The following is a 23,029-nucleotide window of genomic DNA, read 5'->3' on the forward strand; positions in this document are numbered from 1 at the left end:
GGAAGATGCGGAGGAGCAAATTTTTTCACAGATTATCTGTCTCATACTGTAATGTTTTACTAAAAGAGAAAATATTTGATCTTATCAAAAAAAATATGATTTTTTCTAAAATAAGCATAAAAAACCCCCCATAAAACTTGTACAAATATAAAATGTACAAATTGTTGTATTCACCGATTAATTTATCTATGGCCACCTTGCATCAAATCAACAGTTTTAAATAGTTTTTTAGTTTACAGATTTTTTCTGTCACAATTTTACTGTTTATTACTGTTAAATATACATATATTTTTTTACAGTGTGCCTCTTTACTGGAAATAATTAGATTGATTTGATGTGAAGCAAAACTGAAACGGATCTATCTGTTTCGCAAAATGTCTCGAGAAGACATCGGATGTGAAAATGAACTGAAGCTGCACTGAATCACGCATGCTTTTGAAATTGAAAGTATAATCCAGAATAAAAGCGGGTCAGTCATGCAGAAAGCTTCACAGTGTCAGCAGGTTATGCACTTTAACAATAAGTATCTCTTCATGCTCTCTACTGGAGCGCTCTTTTATTCATTTTGTTTGCAGAGCAGAGAATAGAAGCAATTCATATCAGCTAAGGGTAAAAAATGGAGCTTGGCTCACCGCCAAACTAAAAATATGCAGTTTTGACAGGAAGTGCCTTACAGGAGACCTGAGCTGCATCATTATTATCCCAGCCAAGCAGAGACTCTTGGAGTATACTATTCATTTCAGCACGACTCCTGCAGCAATTATTGATCCCCTACATACAAAAGTCATTTAAAAATTGGAAATTACACACACAAAAAATGCAACAAAACAAAATCTGATCAATTTTAACAACAAAAAGTGTTTCTTAGTGTAAAAAGGCAGCATGAAGCTACAAATGTAGGATTTAAGATGAAAAGGAATGACAACAGATGCAGTAACATCTTGAATCCTGTCTTCATCCTCACAGCTCCCAAATCCTCCTACGTAGCAGAATGTGCTGCAGTTATTCCTGGGGTAAAAACCATTACAGAGGATCATCTCAAACATCCACTAATGAAAGATCAGACCAGCGCTGTCAAACTCTTTTTCATTATGGGCCAAAGCAAGATCATGGATGCTCTTAAAGGGCCGGTTGTGTCAGAATGTGTTGATAAAACCCCTGAACAAGCTTTTAAGACATCATTAAGTTCTTAAAATTAAATTATATTGACCATCTTTTCACACTGATCAGTCCCTCCAGGGTTTTGCGGTTGGTTTTGTTATTATTTGCAATAAAAAGCAAACGTTTGTGGTATTAATTTACAAACATTTGTGATGACGGTAAATTATTCCTCATCACTTGGATCATGGACTATAATTTGACATAAATTACAGTTGTTTAGTAGAAGCAAAAAAGCTAGCATCACTTAAACCCAAAAAATCTGCAATAAACTCAAATTATGCATTAGTGCAAAAAAAGTGCAGGAATTTGTTGATTTTGCGTGAATTTCTACAAAAATTTGCAAGAAACTGGATCTGGCAGAAAGTAGATAAAAACTGCTTTGATTTGACTGATAAAATAATATTTAAGCACACTGTTATCCTCTAACGGCTAGAGGGCCTCATTAAAAACTGTGACGGGCCAGATTTGGCCCCCGGGCCTCAAGTTTGACACATGGATTAGGCTGAACAATCACACTGAGTCATAATCCTTTAACATTAAAGGTGTTAAAGTGAGTCGATTTTAACCTCAATGTTCTTTAAAGCACATGTTCCTTTCTCTTTACAGAGACTTTTTGCTTTTTGTTCCATTAATCTGGTTCTCAATTTATTTACATCCAATATATAGACGCAACAATCAACATTTTTCACTTCTGATACCGATACAGATATTGGAGGTATCGTACAATACAATATAGAAAAACTGTTCTGAATTGACTTGAAATGTTTTTTCTTTTAAACGCAGACTTAAATAAACGGAAGAGGATTAGGGCCACCGAAAAAAAAAAAAAGAATTCTGAGATTAAAGTCAGAATTCTGACTTTCTGACTTTAATCTCAGAATTCTGACTTTCTGACTTTAATTTCAGAATTCTGACTTTAATCTCAGAATTCTGACTTTCTGACTTTAATCTCAGAATTCTGACTTTAATCTCAGAATTCTGACTTTCTGACTTTAATCTCAGAATTCTGACTTTAATCTCAGAATTCTGACTTTAATCTCAGAATTCTGACTTTAATCTCAGAATTCTGACTTTCTGACTTTAATCTCAGAATTCTGACTTTCTGACTTTAATCTCAGAATTCTGACTTTAATCTCAGAATTCTGACTTTCTGACTTTAATCTCAGAATTCTGACTTTAATCTCAGAATTCTGACTTTCTGACTTTAATCTCAGAATTCTGACTTTAATCTCAGAATTCTGACTTTAATCTCAGAATTCTGACTTTCTGACTTTAATCTCAGAATTCTGACTTTAATCTCAGAATTCTGACTTTCTGACTTTAATCTCAGAATTCTGACTTTAAAGTCAAAATTCTTTTTTTTTCCAGTGGCCCTAATCCTCTTCCGTATAAATGTACTGAATTACCAATTTATTTTATAACTCTGTTCCAGTCCAGCACAATTAAATACAACAATAGTTTCACAAATTTGGTCAAACATGTAAAAACAACTTTAATTTGTTCAGTCAGTGCAATTAGGAGCGTAAAATAACTAATAAAGAAACTGAAACTGACAAAAACAATTGGTTGAAAACATTTTAAAAAATAAACTAAAACAAACCTTCAAAGCATAGAATTAAACCAAATAGATCTGGCCTTATGAATTGGACATATTGTCACAAATACTTGAATTTTTATCAATATCTGGACCGATACTGACATTAATATCAGATCGGTGCATCTCTAATTAAATATATAGTTCTAGTCTTTATTCTAGAAAATGTGTTGCTAACAGTAAAACTGTTGCCTTGTTGCTTTCTGTCTTATTTTCTGAATGCAGTTGAAACATGCTTTAAATTGAAACAGAAATAAATAGGGTTACCAGACTGCTGTGACCCGGCAAGCATAACCAGAAATAGGCTCTGGATGGATGAAAAACATTTATATTTTAAAAGGATCTGATTGTATTGTAATTTGGATAAAAAGAAAAAAGAAACGCATATTACTGGACCTTATTCAGATTAGACTTTATAATTAGATTGTACAAAATGAACTCTATTTCAGCCATATTAGTTTTTAATGTGAACCAGATCTTCTTTTTCTCAGTTACCATGAGACTTTGGCAATATATAAATGAAAATATCTGGAGTAGAAACAAGCTTTGATGCACACATTCACTCATGACTTTCATAATTTTAAAATCTTAGCAGAAATGTTTGAGTTAAAATTTGTAAAGAATTGTCTTTGATATTTCATCGCCATTGTTTTTCACGGCTTTGTGTGTGCAGGACTGACTGACTGACTCACAGACTGTGAATCCTTGCTGTTGTCTCGAGAGCGGTTCTTAGCCAGCCTCTTCTTCTTCTTGTGGAGGGGTCGCGACTCCAGGATCATCTCCTCCAGCTCAAAGGTGGGGTCGCAGTGGAGCCGACCTTTCTGTGGGAGGAAGACGAACACCACATAATTAGAGAGACACCAGGAGGAACTGCAGACACAGAACTACACAGGAAGCAAACATGGAGTTTACAATAACTGCTCACTAAATTGGAGTCCTTACACACTTTTTAAGACTATTATGAACGACAAAGAACAAAAATTACTCATATCATGTTCACAAGTTTTTTAACCACAGAATGCAAGTAGCATTGTACGGGTTAGCAACAGAAGTGGGCGAAGGTAATTACCAATGATAGACGCAGAAAAGCTAGCTAGCCAGCTAGCAAAGCCTTAATAGCAGCTAGCTAATGAAGACGTTTGCATGTGACTCAAATTTTAGCCTGATAAAAAAATCCTGTGAGAAAAACTACATACAAGCAATTAAATAGTCCTGCCATGACAAAATTTAAGACATGTGATTAACATATTTCAAGCTAACTTACGTATATGCAGAAAAATTATTTCTGGTCCAGCTTCTTGTGCAAATGACACATCAGCATTTTTACAATTTTGCTAATACATGGCAAAAACACAAAGTCTTACCAAATAATTTTGGTCCAGTTTCTTGTGCAAACATCTTAGTGCACTTGAAATAAAACAAAGCCAACCTACATGTAACTTTTCAGCAAGACATAGAAGTTTGTTTTAAGTAAATAATTTCTTAATATTGATGAAAAAGTGACAGCTCCGCTGGGAGATTATTTCACTTATAAACAGATATTTTTCCCCTGTTATAAGTGAAATAATCTGCCAGTGCTTGTAAGTTTGTGTTGTCGTAATTTAAGTGGACTAAGATACTTGCATGAGAAACTGGACAAAAATTCTTGGTAAGATTTTTGTGTTTTTGCAGCGTATTTTCTCTGCTGCTTTTAAAACGGCCCAAATGTTTAGAAAAGAACAAGAAAAAACACAGCCAGACGTTTATTTATTTATTTTTAGCAATAAATTTATGTTTTTTAGTGTTTGGGGAAAAAAAACCCTGTTCCAACAGTCTTCAAATGTAATTTCACAAATAGGCAGGCACTGCCTTTCACCGAGCAAGCCGAACCCGTTGCCTAGCAACCCCAGTGGAACTCCGCCGTCTCCTAGCAACCCAAGAAAAACTCCAGTACGTTTGGTCAGCTATTTTAGCACTGAACAATAGCTACTGGAAAAGACAAGTGTTTTGTTGTTGACGTACCAACAAGAAACAAGGTTTCTCCTGCAACAAGGTTTTGCAGGAGGCTCTACTTTTGCTTTTCAAGAGGCCCTAAAACGGCTCATTCTGACAGTATCTTAAAAGAGGCAGAAAGGACCAGACTAAAATCTAATTTTCTAAGAATAATTTTGTAATGAACCTATTCACGGAAGCATAATAGGTCACCTTTAATTTTAGATACATGAATTTGAGTCTGTGATAATATATTGATTGTTTTAAAACATTTCTTACATTAGGAACGAATCCAGGTTCCATCTTCTTCTCGTACACAGCGTCCCAGTTGACGGCGGCGAGGTACGGAGACGTCTGCATATCAGACAGACTGGAAAACCGATGCTCTGGGTTCACAGTCAGCAGCTGGAAGGAACACACACACACACACACACACACACACGCCGTCACTAACATCGCCTTGCCAGTTCAAATATCACCTTCACAACTTCTCTCCAAATCACAGCCAGACACTTCATTCTGAGTGGTGAAATACTTTGCAGGTGTGAAATAAAATGGAAAAAGAAAGAAAAGACGTGAAGTGGCTGAGCTGTCAGTTCAGGATTCAACAGAGACGGTTTGTTTCTAAATCTTTATGGCTTCCCTGATTACATTCATAAAAACACGTAACTTTGGTATTTATGAACTAAGTATTGATTAACTCCTGGAAATCTGTCCTCTGAGTTCCTTATTTTTTTTTGCTTTTCTTACTTCAGTGATCCAAATTCAGGTAAAAGCAGCTGAATAAAAATAATACATACAGATGAAACAGTTACTTACATACGCTATGTATGTTTTCCAAACAATTATTTTAATAATCAATTATTCTATCAATTATTCTGATAATTAATCTGATATTTCTGCATTCTGCAGTTTTTTCATCCAACTACTGAAGCCTTTTTATACAATATTAGAGATACAATAAGATAAAAATAAACTTAGTATTGCCTAAAATTCAACAACACAGCATTGCTTTAGTCAATCCTTCATCATTTGTAGCAATAGATGCACTCCAGTTAATGATTAATCGATTACTAAATTAGTTAATGGTTATTTCAATAATTGATTAATCATGATTAATCGTTTCAGTCCTACATTAAACCAACTATTTCCTGTTTTAATAATATAAAAATATTTTTTATTTCCTAATTGACAACAAAAATGTGTCTAAATTATAAATTTGCAAATTTTTACTTATCGTTTGGTGTAATTTCCCTTTAAACTGTTTGATTAATTTGTGATTTGCAAACACATCTTTTCAGTTCTACCTTCAATATTTTGTGAGAGAAAGAACAAAACAAACAAAAAAAAACACAAAATGAAATTGTTTAACATATGGAGAGAGCCACAGACTCGGGTTTAGCAGATGAAAACTGTGACTCCATCTCAATACAGCTGAAGTGCAAAGATTTATTTTGAATTAAATGTTAAAAATGAAGGTAAAATAGAACATTTGTATAATTAGTTATGGCTTTATGGTTTCTGTGCTAGTTCATATCACTACAGGAAACTGATTTATTATCTCTTCAGCACGAGTTGAATATGACGTCATTTCCAGATCAAACCTTCAAATTTCCGTCAGAAAACATTTGCGCCACTGATGCTTTCTGAAGGAAAACTTTCATATGCATTGCCATATAAAAACAGAGCTGCTTTTTCCCCCAGAGAGCCTAAAAACCAATAAATATGCTGTTTGTATTTTAATAGCATGCATCGTGTTTCATCCTTCACCTGGGGCTAAATGCAGGAAGTGATAATGGGAAGTGGCTTTGGTTGTCATGTTTACTCTCTTCCTGTGCTTTATTTTCTTCCTTCGGTCGCAGGATGATTCACTTTTTCTCCTGCAGGGCCGGTTAGGTCTATCTGGGTGGAATCCAGACACGGTAATCGATCAGCAGCCGAGCGGAAGAGACCGTCTCTCCGTCCAGAGCACTTCGTCACCCAGACAGACAGCGCACGAACGCACTGAAGCTCGCACTGTAAAACATCCTCTGGAATTTATTTCCTATGTTTACTGGAAGACTTTTATTAAAGACGAATAAACGTCTGCATGATTCCAGATCGTCTGTTTCTTTTTGACACTAAGTGAACAATTTACAGTTGTGATTGTATATCTGTTCCAGGGTTTCTGCAGGTTTTCATCAACTCGAATTTAAGATTTTTTAAATCCCTTATGAATTAAATTTCTACAACAAAGCATCAGGGTCATGCTTAGAAAGTAAAACAATAATAAAATTATAAATAAAGTCACAATATTACATGGATAAAATTGTATTCAGAGAGTAAAGTATAAAAAATACTAGAATAAAGTCAGAATATTTTGAGAATAGTCAAAAATTGCAACTTCATTCTTGTAATATTATAACTTCATTCACGTATTATTTCAACTTTATTCGTGTACGACTTTATTGTCATAATACTTTGACTTTATTCTCATAATGCTACAATTTTATCATTGTAATTTTATATTGTTTTATTTTATGGCCCTAATGCTTTGTTGTAAATTTAAGACCTGTATGGAGACAGAAATTAATTTTAAAAAAATTTGTTTTTATTATTTTTATTTTTGAAGAAATTGCAAGACCTCTGAGTAACACTAAAACAAAAGCCTGTTATCTTTATAGTAAATTTGATTATTTACTATAATCAAATTTTACTTGTGTTGAAAATCTTTGTATATAAAGTTATTTGTTCTAAATAAAGTAGATTTAACAAAATAAACTCAAACTTTCTCCTGACAGAAAAGCACCACAAGAGAAAAAACAACAAAAAGCTACGCAGAATATAGGAAATTAAATAGTCCTGTCACAACATTTAAGGGCTAATTACATGTTTTAAAATTAATTTAAGAAATTTCAATGCCTCAATTTTAGTTAAAACAATTTAAGACATTTAAGGCCACCCTGATTTCAAGCGTTAATGTTCAGCTAGCTGTATTCCTTGGTGTGCTGATTATTAACACATAGATGTATGCAGAAGAGGAAAGAGGTGACTTTTCCTCTCATGCATGTTTCTCTTTCCATCTGTCGCTTTTTTCCTTGGTTGCCCTGGAGGTCTCGACTCTTCCTGTTTGCCTCCAGCGACGTTCCCCCTCTCAACACAAATCCTCTCCTCCCTCTTAACTCAGTTTCCATCTCAGTGCATCACCTCCACGTCCGCCCTGATCGTCTTTCCGAGGAAGACTCGGTAACTTAGGATGAGATGAAAATTCGATTAGCACTCCGTAATACTTTAATTGATTCCCTCTTTAATAAGTAGCATAATTAGTTAGAGCAAAGATCCATCGCTCATTAAATTTTAGAGATACTATGCAAATACTGAGTCCCCTTGAGGTTGGAAAGTTGCTTCCCAGAGTGAGGCTTCTGTAACGTCAACGATGCCGAGAAAGCTCAACTCCACAACAGCTAACCCAAAGATTCAAGGTTAATTACTGACAGATAATGCGTCGCGCTGCAGGGGCTGTTTGCTCGATTTTCTCTGAGAAGACAAAAGGTCAGCGCCGACTAAAAATAAGATGATGAAATCTGCACTGACATTTCCATGTAACTGTGAACTCTGCTAAACTTAGTGTGAGAAAAGTTGTTTTCTTTTTATACCCAAATCGATAACATGCTAAAAAATGTTCCAGAATTTTGCTTTTTAAAGTAATCCAATATTAATAAAACTGCAAATATCGGAGCTTCTCAAATTATGGTTTTGCAAAAAAATAACTTTACCACAAAATCTTGCTATGCTGCTTTAATTTGACAAATGCTTCTTTCCTGAAGGCCAAAATTTACAAAAAAGCTTTAGGTCCTAAAACAAATCTTTTATGTTTATAAGGAAGACAAATGGATAACTGAATTTGTTTAGAGCCAGAGTGTGCAGGTACTCATAAAATGTAGTTTCCAGAGTGATTTTGTGACGCCATTTTTGTTTTTTAGGAAAATATTGGAAAAGAAATTCCAACTTCTTGCCAAACTTTGGATTCAGGTGAGGCAGTGTGGTTTTCTTCCAGTTGTTGACGGGGAGAAGGGATTTGGGATTATCCAGTTCATGTTTAGTTGAACTGGTGAAGGTTTATGACGATGCTGTGGGATTGCAGCGATAGGTTAGTGTTCATCTGGGGAAGTCCCAGTTATCTAATGCCATTCTCCATTTGCTGAAAACAGCGCTCCCAGTAGAGTTTAGATTGGGAGTCTATTGACATTTTGTCTGAGTCCGATCCAAACCACCAAATTACCTGAAGTACAAGCCTGAGGTAAACCCGACATATTGAAATACTTCCAGACCGCTGACTTTGCTCTCTGCTGGTTGGTTGGATGGATGGATGGATGGATGGATGGATGGATGGATGGATGGATGGATGGATGGATGGATGGATGGATGGATGGATGGACGGACAGATGGATGGATGGATGCTCAGTGTAACTCACCTTCCTCAGTAGTGCCACCAGGTCTTTGGGCCAGGCCGGGCTGTACTGGACGCTCACCGTGCTGAAGAGCTGGATCAGAGACTCCACAGAGTTGCTGGCATGGATATCGTACGGTCGCTGGGTTCAGAACCAACAAAACCAACAGAACAAACAGAAAAAGAGAACAATCAGAATGGACAAATCAAACAGAACAAACAAAATGAACAGAAAGAACAGAACAAATAAATCAAACAGAATGAATAAAACAAATAGAACAAATCAAACAGCACGAACAGAACAAAGGATTCAAAACAAGCAATTCTCGTTCAATATCTGCCAAGCTGAAACTCAAAGAGCCTCACCCATCCACGCAGCACCTCAAAGGCCGTCACCCCCAACGACCACCAGTCGACTTCAAAAGCATAGCCTGTACCTCCGCTGACAAACGACTGGAAGATCTCTGGAGCTGAAAGAAAAGCAGAAAAATCACGTCTGGCGTAGAAAAGAAATCTGGTTTTACTAACTATAACACACAAATGTAGAACAAACAGCCTTTACTTCCTTTTGCACCTTCAACAAAAAATCTACAGCTATCGGTGGAGATTTCAGCAGTGACACAATGTGTTTGATACATCCACATTTTTAGACTTTTTGTTTGCAGATTTTTGTCATTTAAACTATTTAATCATGATAAAAATCGACTTCAGTACCAAAATTTGTAATGGTGGCATAGTTTTATATTACAGGCTGTTTCCATCAATGTTCTTTTTGCGCATTTTAATGTATAATAACTCATATGTTTTCACAAATGGTTGCGGTGTTTTTTGGATTTTCCCAACAGAGAGGAGGTAGAAATACATTTGCCAAATAAATTCTGACGTAGCCAACTTTCTAATCTATAGGTGGGTCTCTGCCTTACCAGAGACACGAAAGTCCAAACTTCCAACTCAGACTCTTAGTTTTTCTAAGATGTGTTGTTCATGCTCGTTTGCAACCTCTAATTTCTATTTATTACATTCAAGCTTAACATCAACATCCGACACAATTCGTCTGGTTGATTCACTCCAAACCAGAAGATGTAACCACGCCAAATTCACATTTTCTTTTTGCAACATTTTAAATTTGCTTGACGATTGGATGTACACACAGCTACAGTCTGTTTGGGTTTCCCGTTGAGAATTGACCACATGTTCTTAAGATTTTTTAAGATTTCTTTTCCTGGTACAGCAAGTCCAAATTTCCTGGTTCAACAAAGCAAACTGTCACAGCAAAAACCGATGCTGTAAAGTTTGCAAAACACATTTGTGTCACTATCAAAATGTTTACTTGGAGCAGTTTATTAAAAACAACTCCAGGAAAATAAGTTAATAGGAAAAGAAATGATAAAATCCACATAGTTAGATGCCAATGAGTTCATTTAAAGACTTTTTTTGATCCAGGATATATTATTTTTAGAAACAAACCTCAATCTGTGTTCAAAGTGGCATTAAGCCAGTTTTCCTGTTCGTAGTTTATACAGGCGACTCTTTTCTCAGAGCACAGCTGTGTTTGCAGAGAAGGAGCAGCTATTTAAAGGACACAATGGCGGATCAATGTTACCCATGTAGGGCTTGGTTCCAGCCAGCGCTGTGGCTCTCTCTCCGTCCTTTATTATGGTCGCTATGTTGAAATCTGTCAGGTGAGCGTGACCTGAGAAACAGAAACAAAGGACAACATCATTTATATATTTACTTTGTGTTAATGCCGGGACCTCAATGTTTTGATTTTGATTCATTAATTACAGACGCCATCACTGCTTTCTACATATTTTATATTTAAAATGCCTTTCTTGAGAGCAAAGTGGATATCAAATTCCTTGTTTATGTGCACAAACTGGGAGAATAAAGCTGATTCAGAAATATTCTACACCTACTTTAACAGGAAAACATAAAAAAGCAGTATATATATATATATATATATATATATATATATATATTTTTTTTTTTTTTTACTGTTACTCCAGAATGTAAACAAAATAAATAAAAAGTGATGTTTCAGTGAAGCGGATCAGTGTGAAGTCATTATTTTGAACTTCAGTTAAATCTTACAGACTTTTTTGTATCGTCACTGTTGTGACTCATCAGTAAGAAGCACATTTGTTAAAGTAATGATGGATTTTTCTGCAGCTGAAAATGTGTTCCCATGGATTAAACACCAAAGGACTGGATTACGTAAAAGAATAAAAGAATAAAGGAGGCATTGAATGCAAAAGTAAAGTAACAGTTCATGCTTGAGTTTAACGCCTTTTCTACTCAGGATTATGATATGAAGATATAAAAGAAAAAGTTTGAAGCAAACAGACAACTATAGCTTGCTGCTATACAGTCAAAGTTTTCACAGAAATAGTTAGGAAAATGTTTATTGGTGAATTTATTTACAACAAAATAGAAGTTTTTGCAAAAAAGATGCACAAATTTTAACCCCTAAGTTTTGTTTTGTTCATTTTTCAATGTAGCAGAGTGAAAACAGAAGCAGCTTCAGCAGCAAAAATGCTTCACAGCTTTGTCTTGATCAAGGCTTTGACTAGACCATTACAACACTTTGATTATTTGCTTTTTCAGCCAATCGGCTGTATATTTAGCATTGCGTTTGACCCGATTTGACCCGGTTTCGGTCAAATTAAAGTCTTATTTGACTTTAGAATACTTTGATATGCAGAAGTTTGTGTTTATTTCAAATACCGTTTACAGAGATGATCACATTGATGATGATCAGTTATGCACAATTGATTACTTTTAAATATTATTTCAAGAGTAGACAGTATGTAGAGTATGCACCTAAAGAAGTAGTGTCCAAATTTTCTGGACTTTCCAGTAATCCTGGAATCCCAGCGTTTTATTATTCATCCATCCATCCATCCATCCATTTTCTGTTCACCCTTGTCCCTAATGGGGTCGGGAGGGTTGCTGGTGCCCATCTCCAGCTACGTTCCGGGCGAGAGGCGGGGTACACCCTGGACAGGTCGCCAGTCTGTCGCAGGGCAGCGTTTTATTATTTTCAAATAAATTTTAAACTTGTTTTTTCTGTCATTTTTATTTCAGTTTTGACAAAAAAAAAAATCACAATATTTCAATGGAACAAGAAAAGTTAGAAGAAAAGGATATGCTAAATTTAAATAAGTTTAACTAAATTAACTTAACTAAAGTTAGTTTATTTAGTTAATTTTAACTAAATTAACTTAACTAAAGTTAATTTAGTTGATTTCCTGATCATTAAGTCACATGCTCTATGTTCTCCTTTTCAATATAAATTCAACTTAAAGTGAAAAAGATGATAAAAGATAAACAGATTTTCCATTTTAATTTAATTTAAATCTTTTTTTAGATGCCTTGTACATTTAATTTTTTTAATGAATCTGCATCAAATCCCTGAGCTGGAAAGACAAAGTTATGCCATCCTTGAATTCTGTTTGAGGCCCACAAATGGCCCCTGAACCACACTTTGGACACCTTTTGTCTAAAACATGCAAAAGGAAATAGCGTTGGGTTCATAAAATAGTTTATAGTGCATGTCAGAATATTTTTCAATAATAAAAAAAAATTCTTGCACAGAAAATATATTAGTGAATTATTGCAAAGCTTTAAATGGGAATTGTTGCAAACTTTGAATTATTGTAAGTTAAAAATGATTGTTTACACAAATTGAAGTTAGAGCAGGAAACAACAGAAGCATCCCAGAATTGAATCCTGCAGAACGCAACTAAAAACAAATCAGTCATTTTCTTACCTTGCTCATCTAAAAGGATATTGTCCGGCTTTACATCTCTGAAAGAAAAACAGAAGAAACAAAAAACATAGATGTGATTGAATCAACTTAACATTAAGACACAGTTAAATGAAGTTTAGCAGCTCTTACAGCCTCTTTAAAGTACAACCAGAGCAGTAAAGGTTGGGTTTCATGCTCATTACATTAACTAAACATGTTTGGTCTGCTTTGCAGCTAACACACTCTGAAACCTTGCTGCAAGATGTCATCACATGTGGGAAAGCCTGGGATGAGATATATACAGTATGTGTAGATGTGAAAGTCTGTAGGAGGTGTGTTGGAGGCTGATGCATGTGTGAATTACGTGTTGGTGCAATACTGTGTCGGTAAGAGCAAAAGAGGGAGGAGATTCTTTCATTTCGAACGCTGCCGGAGGGACTTTAGGTGCAACAATATCTGCAGGTCCCCTCACAGCAAGTGAGTTACAGAGGGGTTGCGTGCGCTAAACACATGACTTTCGCCGGGTGGTTCGGGGTGAACACGCTTGCTGTGTTTAATCACGGTTCACGTCACACTGCAGCACAGACACACAGGCAGCTTCCAGAGAGCGTCTGACAAAGATGTTGAAGCAAAAGCCTTGAAGGAGAGAGGAGGAGGGGAGACTCGTCCAACATATCGCTGGATCTTAATACGTTAGGGTTTCATCACAAATTCAGTTTTTAATTTAAAAGTTAGACTTTATATAGATTAACTACACATCCCAGTTTTAAAACCCTTACACTGGCTCCCTGTAGCTCGGAGAATAGACTCTAAAATACTTTATTTAGTTTATTAATCAATGAACCACATCACATTAAAGGTCTGCTGTTGTCATAGCAACCTTCCAGACTTCTCAGGTCCTCTGGTTCTGGTCTGCTTTGCACCAGAACCACAACCAAACATAGAGAAGCAGCATTCAGCTTCTATGCACCACAAATCTGGAACCAACTTCCAGAAAACTGCAAAGCAGACGAAACACTGAGTTCCTTCAAATAGAGACTAAAACCCACCTGCTTAGAGTTGTCCTTGATTAAGTGGCGGTTTCTGATATGGGCGACATGGGCAACCGCCCAGAGTGCCATCTTGTGGGGGCTGGCATGAGCCAACTAGAAACAACCAATCAGAGCCAGGAGGCGGGACTTAACACTGTTAATTATGTTCTGCTATATGCTGCATCTATAAAAGTCTGCCACAAATGCTAAAGCTAGTTAGCAGGACGACAGATGGAACAGTAAGTTGTTCTTCCGCTATTAGCACATTTAGTAGTCCATACATGAGGATGACTGGCAGCGCTAAGATCCTCCTCCTGGTTCTGATTGGTTGTTTTTGGTCGGGTGCATGTCTTCAGATGGCAGTAAAAGTTCAGGCAGGAGGGGGAAGAGACTGATTTTTTTTTCAGATTTTCCGTTTCATATGACATGTTGACAATTTTAACAAATACGTAAAAAAATATATAGTTTTACAAAAGTTACAAACTGCAGCTTTAAATCCAGAAGTGATTTATTGAAATCAGTGAAATACGAGGAAAAAGCAACACGAGGACTTCTCTGGTTCCTCCCTTCCCCTAATAAGACTAATTTTACCTCCTTGGGCACGGTGACAGCTGACTGTTGCTAGGAGACCAGAGACCCTTCTTCATTAAGTTGGTGCAAAAAACAAAAAAAATGGTGTACTGTATCCTACTGTCAGTAACTTAAACGCTGGAGCCGCACAGGCCACGGATCCCCGGCAATGGGATTAACGCTCCTATCCAGCAGAGACAGGCTGGTAAACATCAAAGCGTCGCTCACTTATCATATTAGCATTCTGAATGAGAAATCAACGACAAGAAAAGCAAACAGGAACGCAGAGGACACTTGGAAGGAGGAGGATATTTCCCACATTTATGTGGATATGAAGCTGGAAGCAGCGCGTCGCCTATTAGATGATAACGGACTGCTGGGCGCTGCAGGGGTGGGTATATTTTTACAGCATATACCTGCTCTGTCTGAGCACCTAAAAATAGCTGCAGATACACATCGGCAGGGGTGCATTCAATCATGTGTTAAGAGGCGGGCAGCAGCTCCTGAGCCTGAGTTACAGAACAGGGGTTTAATTCTAGGTCCGTATATCTAAAGTTGGAATCTGGAGGATCTGATTGTAAGGAATGGGAAGCAGTTGCTATTGAAACTGTTTCACCTCTTTCTGCACATAAAATCCTGGTTTCAGGTAAACAAACGTCCCACCTCCCCAGGAATCAGTTGCACACGAGGAAATGTGAGACTGAAAGCTGGAGGCAGATTGAAGAAAAAAAAAGGAGTCAATGGACGTGTTGAGGAGCGAAACCCACATGTGAAAAGCTCGTCTGTTCCACGCCGACGGCTCGACAAGCCATTAAAAGCGGCACTGGAAGAACTCCCTCTTGAGTCGTGAAAAGGAGGAGGAAACAAGGAGAAATCCCACAGAGCAGCCATTGATTCTACGCATTACAGTGAAACCGACGTGAGTCCTGATTCCTGCACACCATGTGAACGCCGCAAAAAAACAAAATATTACCAAGTATTTTTGGTCTAGTTTTTGCAGAAACATATTAGCACACTTGAAATAATAAAAAATTAACTTACAAGGATATAGGAGTTTGTTATAACTCGATAATTTCTTAAAACTGATTAAAAATGCTATAGTTAAATAACCTGCCGGTGGAACCAATACTTTTTAAAAATCAATATTAAGAAATAAAAAGTTAGTTTTGATTTATTTCAAGTATACTAAGATATTTGTACAATAAACTAGACCAAAACTATTCGGTAAGCGGTATGAGTTTGTGTTTTTGCAGTAAACTTCTCATACACTGTAAACACATTAAATATTACTAAGTATTTTTTGTCTAGTTTTTAGTTGAAACATCTTAGCGCACTTGAAATAAAATTTAAAAAACTACCTAAGAAAGATATAGCAGCTTGTTTTAACTAGATACTTTCTTAATATTAATTTTAAAAGTACTAGGTCCATTGGTTAGTTATTTCACTTATAACAAGACATGTTTCCCATGTTATAAGTTACATAACCTGTTAGTGAAATCAGTAAAAAAAAAAGTCATAATTATCAAGTAATTTAAAAAAATAGTTGAAAAGTTACTTGTAAGTTAGTTCACTTGAAATAAGACAAAACTAAGATGTTTTCAGAATAAATGTGACTAAAATTGGTATGAGTCTGTTTTTACAGTGGACTTCTCTTATGCTGCGGAAACATAAAATATTTGTGTAATTTCTAATATCTCATTAACAGCACTTTGTATTGCCCTGTTGCTGAAAATGTGCTATATAAATAAAATTACCTTTACCTAAACTTGAAATAAGACAACATCAAGGAACAATAAAGTTCAGCAAGTTCAGCAAGAAAATAACTTTTCAGCAAGATAAATAAGCTTGTTTTAACTAAATAATTCTTGAATATTGATTTTTTTAAAAATACCACTTTCACAGTTTGTTTCAGTAATAACATGACATTTTTCCCATGATATAAGAGAAAAAACTACAGTGGAACTTATTCATCAATATTTAAGAATTATTTACTTAAAATTAGCTTATTTATGTTGCTAAAAACTTATTTGTACCTTCGTTTTGTCTCATTTCAAATGTAAAAAGATATTGGCACTAGAAACTAGACAAAAACACTTGGTAAGATTTTTGTGTTTTTGCAGTGTAATTTTTTCAAATCAGAATTTTAGTTACTTTAGAGCTTCTTGTAACTTTTATGTAAATTATCTGCTGCTGGCCACGTCACACCAACTCAGTATTTAGACTTTATATAAGTGGAAATGAAATCAAACAGATGGGTACTTGTACAACCAGAGCCTCCTGCACAACCTACAAGAATGCAGCAACTGGTTCCTGGATGGCAACTTGGGTTGCTAGGTGATGTGTGGAACTCTGCTGGGGTTGCTAGGTAACGGTGCAGTGCCTATCAGTTGTGACTTAATAATCGAGAGATTTTTTTTTTCAAACAGCTTGTTTTCCAGACACCAATAGAGATTAAGTTATTGCCAATAAATGGCTGGATGTTTTTTTAGGACATTGAACTATTTCTAGAAGCAGTTGAGACCCAAAAGGAAGTATAAAAACGCACAAAATGTGAATTTTGTGTAATGGGTTCCCTTTTAGTGACCATGTCTACGTCTGGAGCGAATCAGATGTTTCTTAATGTACCATAAATAAATGTGTTTTCAACAAAACAAACGTCAATCATAATTTTTTAGTAGTATTTGACACAAAAAAATGCCCCAAAAATAGCCTCAAAATGTAACTTTCTAGAGTTTTCGAATGCAGTGATGGGTCAGGGAAGTAGGAAGTCTGAGAGACTTTTCTATTTTGATAAAAAGAACAGCAGATTGGTTCCGCACTTTATGGAGTTTATACTAATTTGTACAGTATTGTATTTGCATCTTATCTTTCTTCATAAAAGAACAAACCTTCACATACATATCTCACCAGAATGCTATTTTCTGCAGAGCAGCATCGTTTCATCCCCTCTGTTGTTGGCAAGAGAACCAAAGTCTGCTTGTAAGACAGATCGAGGAGAAACACACATACAGATCTCTCACCATCACTTCAGAGGAAATAAAACCGAAACTCCTCACAACATTAATAATGCAGGTACACATGCGCACACACCCCCAAGTTGTTTGAAGGTAAAAATGTGGCCCAGAGAAGGTTTGGAACAGCATTCAACCAACGTTTCAGCCATCTGTGGCACTAACTCAGCAGTCTGCTGGGATCTCTGCTCTTTCGCTCACCAAACTGCAGACGCATTGGCTGTGTTGCTGCGCTCAGCATTTCTGGGCAGAATAAACTAAATAGTGGAGGCTGAACTTATTAAAGATGATACATGGCCGCATTTACAAAAAAGAATCTCCGTTATTCATTTAGGAAAGTAGAACCCCACATTCTGGCCATGACCCACATGACCGTTCAGAGAAACTCATTCAGTAACTAAATATGGTTTTATATTCTGAAAAGCCTCGATATAATCTGTTTCTCTTCTCTGCGCTCTTTATTATAGAAACACTTTCCCACAACTATATGAATATAATCTCAAATGGCTTTTAATTTATCATGTTGATCTGAATAGCGTCACTCCTTTAATAAATAAAATGTGAATTTGAAAACTGCATGTCGTCGCCTTCCTAAGTTATTTTTGCCAAAAAGTGTTTTTTTTGCAAGAGCGTTATTTTATTTGTTGCCAAAGTCACATTTGGCAAAAAATGACTTTGTTCGTTATTTTTAAAGGTGACAAAATTAAAAATAGTTTGATTGTATGACACAAAGGTGATACAAATGAAAACCAGAACAAATCTGTTAGTGAAGATACTTTGTCACTGTACTTCAGCTTTGATTTTACTAACATATGACAGAAACATAATATTCCCATCTACATTTCCAAAACGAGTAAAAAAAAAAAAAGAAAGAACATTTTACATATTTTTTAAGAGTGGTTTTAAAGGATTTAAAAAATAAGATTAAAAAAAAGGAAGAGCTACTCAGATCTTCTGGAAAAATGTTCTTTTGATTCGTTGCTCTTACAATATGACTGAAGGCAAATAAAGGAGGGATTACCAGTAGCAGTCAGTCTTGCAACAAATCTGGGGAGGCCTCTGACTGAAGACTGTTGTTGTTTGACAGTTTCATGGCCACCATTAGACGCTAACAGTTCAATTTCCAGACAGCAGAGAGAATATTTCACAAAAACATGTTTGAGTGATACAATCAGTTGCTGATTAGCTAGTGCTAATCAGTACTAGCTGATTAGCACTAATCTCGTTTGCTTTTGCTGCTGCTTTCTAAATCTCTGAGACGGACTCGGAGATCAGAGCCTTGCCTGCTAAGAGATGGTTTGAACTTTTAGGTATTATTTGAGCTTTTGAGACGCTAATCATCCCAGTAGTAACAGAAACAATACCCTGTTGTCATGGTTACGCATCTTCGCAACTGTTGCAAAAGTTTTTTAAAAAGTGGGAGCAGAAAGCCTACTATCTGCACAGCCTGCAAAACCAGAGGGAGTAATTGTCCAACCAAAAATTTACGAACAAAAATAACAGTAGATAGAAGGATGCGTATGCTCTACCTGAAATAAACTACTGAAGTTATGCAAAAACACACAACAGGAAACAGTAGTGACATGTAACAGGAAGTGAGCTCAGACTGGATGAAGGTGCGAACATCCAAATATGAAATTTTTCTGTTATAAAAATGTCTGCAGCATGGCTCAGAAAGAAGACTTCATGGTTCAGATAAACTAACTACAGGAAGAACAGATTTTACTCCATCTGCACTCAGTCTTAAAATGTAATCCATCCTGTTTCAGCAGAAGACGGAGGAGCAAAGCAAGGTGGAACATCAATCATGTTAGTGCAAGCTGCTGATGCTGAATACAATGACACAAAGCCTCTTGAATGCTAAAGCTGCCAGATGTAACCTTGACTGTTTCTTTTGAAGTATTTCTTTATGGATCTGCAGTTTCTGCTCCCTTGAAATGATTTAACAACTTAACTTAGTTTTAAGTTATAATTGGACACTTCTATCTGTAAATACTGAGGATATTAGGTAAAAACCAAAACAATTAATCATTTTAATTGTGATTAATCGATTATTGAAATAAAAGTCAACTAATTTAGTAACTGATTAATTGTTAACTGGAGTTTACAGACTCTAAAAATAGCACTCAAAGCAGTAATTAAGCCAAAATGGTACAAAAATTATATGCATTTTTTATTTAAGATGAGAAAAACCTTCTTTGTTTGCAAATATCCCCTATTCAGAATTGATCAAGTTTCATTTTTAGCTTATCCTGGGTCAAATTTAGTAAAAATGTCTCCGTTTGTTGTCCAGTTATTAATAACAAAAATTATGTATTGGTTTGTTTTCTTATTTTAAAAAAAATGTAATTATTTGCATCTTTTAATGTACTTTATATTGTGTAAAAAGGTTTAGTTGGTTGAATGAATGCAAAATGTGCCATTTTTTAATTTGATTAATCAATTAATCATCAGAATAATAGATTAATAAAGTAATTGTTAGCTGCAGTCATTGTGCGTACCCTGAAAACAAAAGATATAATATACATCTTGCTGTTGTCAGGCAGATGCACGAATAAGTCACAACTTTTGCTTTAACTTAAAGTTGCTCATTTAAGTTAAGTTTTCCGTTTTTGTTACACAAGGCTGCAAAAACTGCCAAAATAAACTAAAACGTCATTAAAGAGTCATTAAAATTTAACTGCTAATATAAACCATGCCTTTTCAAGAAACAGAAATCCTGAAGAAAACCAAAACAACAGATAAAATATGAGTCTGCACCTGTGGATGATGTGCTGGCTCCGCAGGTAGTCCAGGGCCAGAGTCATCTCACACAGGTAGAGCTTGACGGCGTCTTCGCCGAACTGGACGTTCTGCTGCAGGTGGTAGCGCAGGTCTCCTCCAAGCAGGAGGTCGACCACCATGAACATGTCCTCCTCATCCTGGAAGGAGTACCTGGGAGCAAACACACCGCTCAGTGACGGGGGGCGAAGGGAACGCACATGGCGCTCCAGCAGAAGCACAAACACACCAAACGGAAAGCAGGGCCTGCATGCAGGACACACATTTAAAGCTTTTAACAAGCATCCTGATGGGTTAGAAAGCAAAAACGCAACCAAGTAATTGATCTTAGTACAAGTAACTTTTTAGCAAGACATAAACAATAATTCCTTAATACTGATTAAAATACTCGTTCCATTGGCAGATTATTTCATTAGAACAAGACATTTTTCCTATGTTATAAGTAAAATACTATCTTATAGTAAACATAGCACTTTTTCATTAATATTATGGAATTATTGTTTATATCTTGCTGAACATTTTTTAATAATTTAGTTTTATCATTTTTCAAGTGTGCTAGAAACTAGAAAAAACTAGAAAATGTTGTGTTTCTAAAAAAATGATTTTATTCTATATGTCTATAGACATAATGTTAAAAGAATAAAGTCAAATGACAAAGTCAAAGTAATACGACAATAAAGTCCTAATATTACCAGAATGAAATCATAATATTAGGAGAACTCCAACACCAAATAATAATTTAAAAAATTATCCAAACTTTTTGATTATTTATTTCTGTTGTTTTTCTCTTGTCTGAAATAAATACTAGAGGCTAAATGTCCCATACACAGATATCCTCTTTTAATAGTTAACTATCATCAGCGTAACTACAGTTGTTTATCTTACTAAGTGGAATTAGGCATAAACTAGTCACTATTTGACATTTATATTTCACTCAGCCAGATTGAAGCTTTAAAAAATCTTCATCTGGGCAAAGAAAAACCTCCCTCCATGTTGTGTGGGTCTTTTCTGGAAATATTTGCTGTTCCATCACAGCGGAAGGTGAAAGCAAGTTTGCTTTACACAGAGTTTTATGCTGTACACCATGCATCATTCAAGCTGTCGAGACATTTCTGCTGTTCATCAATAACCCCAGAGCCAAGTCTGAAGCAATTGTTTCCTTGTTTCAGTGATTGATTCTGTGTTTGCATCGTTCTTGGCTGCGGTTTAGAGCAACGCTGTTTCTTTTGTCAACGCAACAATAACATACCATGCTGGAGACCGTGGCTATTCCTGCAGCCGGTGATCTTTATCTGGCCTTCATTTTTCCACAGTCAAATCTCAGTTGCAGTGTTTATTCTTTTTTTATGTGTATCCAGATACACAATGTAACAGACAAAGACACAAACTATTTAAAACATTAGCTTATTGTGTTCTTTGGCCTTTTGTTAAACTGTATAAAATCCTACTGGCAGGCTTGAAATCATACTAAACACATCCATCTATCTATTGTTACATGCTAGTTATGAACAGAAGTTTTGCTTCCTAGAGTTGGGGTGTCCAAAGTGCGGCGCAGGGGGCCTTTTGTGGCACTTAGACTGATTTTGTGCGGCCATCAAATGCGATTAAAGAATGATGCAAATTTGAGGCAGATGGAGATTTTTTTATTGGGAATCAGGCTAAATTATTACCAACAATTTTATTGTAAGGGAAAATGTTACAACACAAAGTACTCATCTTTTTTTAACCAAGGTTTTATAATCAGTAGATTTACGTATATCCAGAAACTTTTAGCTGCATCAAGATTAGCTCTCATCTAATTTATGAAATTATTCCCAAAGCAAACGCTTCGAAAAAAAAGTGACCCAAATCTTGTTCTTGCAACAAGAAAAAATTTGCTCAATCGAGCCAAAATAATTTTTTTAAACTAAATGTCGTTTTCAACACAGTAAATGTACAAAATCCTTTTCAAAGGTGACCTATTATGTAAGGATATGTTTCTGAGCTTTACAAAACATGATCAGCATTTACACTTGCACGTGAAAATAGCAGAAAAACCAGCTGACCAAACATCCTAGGGGTCATCTTGGGGTTGATATTATGTAACTGAATGTAATTTTGACACTTTGTTTGTTAAGAAAATAATATAGAGAAAAACATAAATTTGACCAATTTATGTTTATATTTAACTTTTGGTTTTTTTACTTTATTTATTGAAGATTGCAAGACCACAACACCAACATTGTCAATGTCTGTGGTTATTCTTTATTTTAATATTTGTCGTCGTGTTAAAGATCCTCTGTACATTAATGTTATTTGTTTTTTAAAAAATCTGGGGTTACTAGGTGATGGGCGGACCTCTGCTGAGGTTGCTAGGCGGCGGGCTGGGCTTCTAGGGTTGCTAGGTGACAGGCAATGCCTGCTTTTTGAAACATGTAATTTTCCAGACACCAGAAAACATTAACCTATTGCCAATAAACGTCTTTATGGGGCTGTTTTTAGATACGTTTTGGGCGTACAACATAACATCAACTTTACTACAACACAAAAAGACTTATTTGCTTAACGTTAGGGTTTTTAAATTTATTTTATTGCCTTGAGAGTACTTTTAAATCAACAACTTTGTCCCACATAAAAAAGTATTTTAATTGTCCAAGAGTTTCTGAAAGCAGAAGTGAGATCTTCCATTTACCAGGCTGCTTTTGTACGGACTCAGCTCTCAGTTTTTGTTCATTAGCCAGACTCCCTGTCCAC

At 35.7% G+C, this 23,029-nt stretch overlaps 1 protein-coding gene across 3 annotated transcripts in view; it reads right to left on the reverse strand.

Annotated features, from left to right (window-relative positions):
• The window catches only part of stk32c (serine/threonine kinase 32C), a 101,511-nt gene that overhangs the window by 7,116 nt on the left and 71,366 nt on the right, over positions 1-23,029 (reverse strand). For all 3 annotated transcript variants that reach the window (XR_003594054.1, XR_003594056.1, XM_028006416.1), the window contains exons 4-10: positions 20,276-20,449; positions 12,925-12,962; positions 10,759-10,848; positions 9,522-9,625; positions 9,181-9,297; positions 5,006-5,131; positions 3,448-3,576 (exon numbers count right to left, since the gene is read on the reverse strand). Coding sequence is in view for 1 of the 3 variants with exons in the window: in XM_028006416.1 (XP_027862217.1) it covers positions 3,448-3,576; positions 5,006-5,131; positions 9,181-9,297; positions 9,522-9,625; positions 10,759-10,848; positions 12,925-12,962; positions 20,276-20,449 (778 nt within the window). In the remaining 2 variants the exon portion in view is untranslated. The remainder of the gene's footprint in view (positions 1-3,447; positions 3,577-5,005; positions 5,132-9,180; positions 9,298-9,521; positions 9,626-10,758; positions 10,849-12,924; positions 12,963-20,275; positions 20,450-23,029) is intronic.

This window comes from Xiphophorus couchianus, chromosome 22 (genome assembly GCF_001444195.1).
Source record: "Xiphophorus couchianus chromosome 22, X_couchianus-1.0, whole genome shotgun sequence".
NCBI lineage: Eukaryota > Metazoa > Chordata > Actinopteri > Cyprinodontiformes > Poeciliidae > Xiphophorus > Xiphophorus couchianus.